Source organism: Eimeria necatrix, genomic scaffold (genome assembly GCF_000499385.1).
Source record: "Eimeria necatrix Houghton genomic scaffold, Enh_scaff2130, whole genome shotgun sequence".
Lineage (NCBI taxonomy): Eukaryota > Apicomplexa > Conoidasida > Eucoccidiorida > Eimeriidae > Eimeria > Eimeria necatrix.
The window spans coordinates 257-2,294 of NW_013655140.1; the positions used below are offsets into that span (position 1 = coordinate 257).

Here is a 2,038-nt window from a genome sequence, read left to right on the forward strand (position 1 = left end):
TCACTGTATACTGCATCATGCACGTGGCCCATGCATCTGCGTTCTCGCAAAGCCAACATGCCAAAGATTTCAGTCCAAAACAGCTTGATGAAGTTAAGGATCACTTCAATCAGCTGGTGGCAGATTTCCGAGCAACAGCGAAACTGTCGTTGGCCTTCCTCCATGGATCAAAGGATGCTTGTTTGAAGAAGGGAGGAGCATAGGGCGAACAAGCCAAGAACTGCTTAAGGTTGATCAGCGCTGCACACGAGGGGCGTGTTCCCGACTTCAAACACTTCAAAGCCGCGCTGAGTTGTTGAGCGAAAAGGTTTTGCACCTTGGTCTTTGCAGCTAAACGAATACTTCCGGGCACCTCATCATAAAGGTGAGGTACGGAGCTGGAAAGCTTTTCCCACCACCCGCAGTTTCGACACAAGCAATTGCTGTCGGGGCGTGCACAGTTTTAGTCAGAAACAAAAACACAACCAGTCCTTGTTTGGGGTCGCTGGTCAAAGTAATGGGACCGCAAACACAGGACTTGCATGTACCGTTTTTCTTTCCGGCTTTGCTGATGCTTGCGACTCTCTCCAAAACAACCCAGAAGAGAACTCACTGTATACTGCATCATGCACGTGGCCCATGCATCTGCGTTCTCGCAAAGCCAACATGCCAAAGATTTCAGTCCAAAACAGCTTGATGAAGTTAAGGATCACTTCAATCAGCTGGTGGCAGATTTCCGAGCAACAGCGAAACTGTCGTTGGCCTTCCTCCATGGATCAAACGATCTATGTTTGAAGAAGGGAGGAGCATAGGGCGAACAAGTCAAGAACTGCTTAAGGTTGATCAGCGCTGCACACGAGGGGCGTGTTCCCGATTTCAAATACTTCAAAGCCGCGCTGAGTTGTTGACGGAAAAGGTTTTGCACCTTGGTCTTTGCAGCTAAACGAATACTTCCGGGCACCTCATCATAAAGGTGAGGTACGGAGCTGGAAAGCTTTTCCCACCATGACCCTTCTGGTCGATGACCCAGCAAATCTAAAGCCGACACAATAACATCAAATATAAGAAAACGAACGCCTAGTATTTCGACAGCCCGATGTAACGGGAGACCTCTCAGATCACGCGTTTGGCATTCTACTGCGTGGGCGATTAGCCGCTCTGTAATATATGACACCACATCCAGTTCTTCAGCCGGCAGGAATGCCTTGGCGAACAGCTCGAAAGCTTTCGACAAAAGCGGCAGGGGTCTAACTGTTGCCGACGAGCCAACGGCTATCTCCGGCATAAACTCCCTCGTGATTCCGTTACTGTCCACAAGTGGCAAACGGCAAAATGGGTGGAAGCGTGTTTCCTTATAAGCAGTTGTAAATATATCAACACCTAAATTCGCCTTGCGTGCGAAACGCGGATGCGGTAGCCAGTGCTTTTCGCCATTGCCTGCAGCAGCACTCGTTGAAGGCTGAGCCTCATCCTCCACCTGCTTATCATGTTCTTCACCAATGGCGCCCTCGGAGCCAGTCAATTCTCCCAATTGATGCAACGCAGCAAGTGCTTGAATTTCACGAGCACTCAGCGGCACAGCTAAGCTTTTGCCACTCTTTGAACAACACACTGAACCTGCACCTGTTAGTTTAGTTACAGAGGAAGCTTTTGCCCATAATGTGCGCAGCCCAGCAGCCGCTTGAAGTTCATACCCACTCTCCCGCCCAGCTTCACTCTTAGAAGCACTGGGGCGACGCCGTGGGCGACGCCGTGCAGTTGCGCCAGTCGGTCCAATGGCCCCCTTCGATGAGGCCCGTGCCGCTTGTTGCGCGCCTGTGTCAACACTAGGTAGCTCCCTGCTATCATCAGACTCCGCCTCAATACGTGCACGCTTAGCAAGTGGCTCAAGCATGGGAGGCATCTCCGTCGTATTGTCATCAGATGAAATATCTGCATCTTCTCCCGAATCGCTGCACCATGGGCGTTTGACAACCGCACTGGAGTCTTCATCCTCCGACAGCTGCCGACCATAGGCAGGCAGTTGATTCCATTTCTTCTGCCCTCGCGTACACAAGAA

At 51.1% G+C, this 2,038-nt stretch overlaps 1 protein-coding gene across 1 annotated transcript; it reads right to left on the bottom strand.

Moving 5' to 3' along the window:
* Window positions 1-697: 697 nt before the first annotated feature.
* Window positions 698-1,882, bottom strand: ENH_00029170 (hypothetical protein, conserved; the record flags this gene model as incomplete). The annotated part of the gene is made up of 1 exon (XM_013584830.1): window positions 698-1,882. The coding sequence occupies one exon, from the start codon at window positions 1,880-1,882 to the stop codon at window positions 698-700; it is 1,185 nt and encodes a 394-aa protein (XP_013440284.1).
* Between the last annotated feature and the right edge of the window lie 156 nt (window positions 1,883-2,038).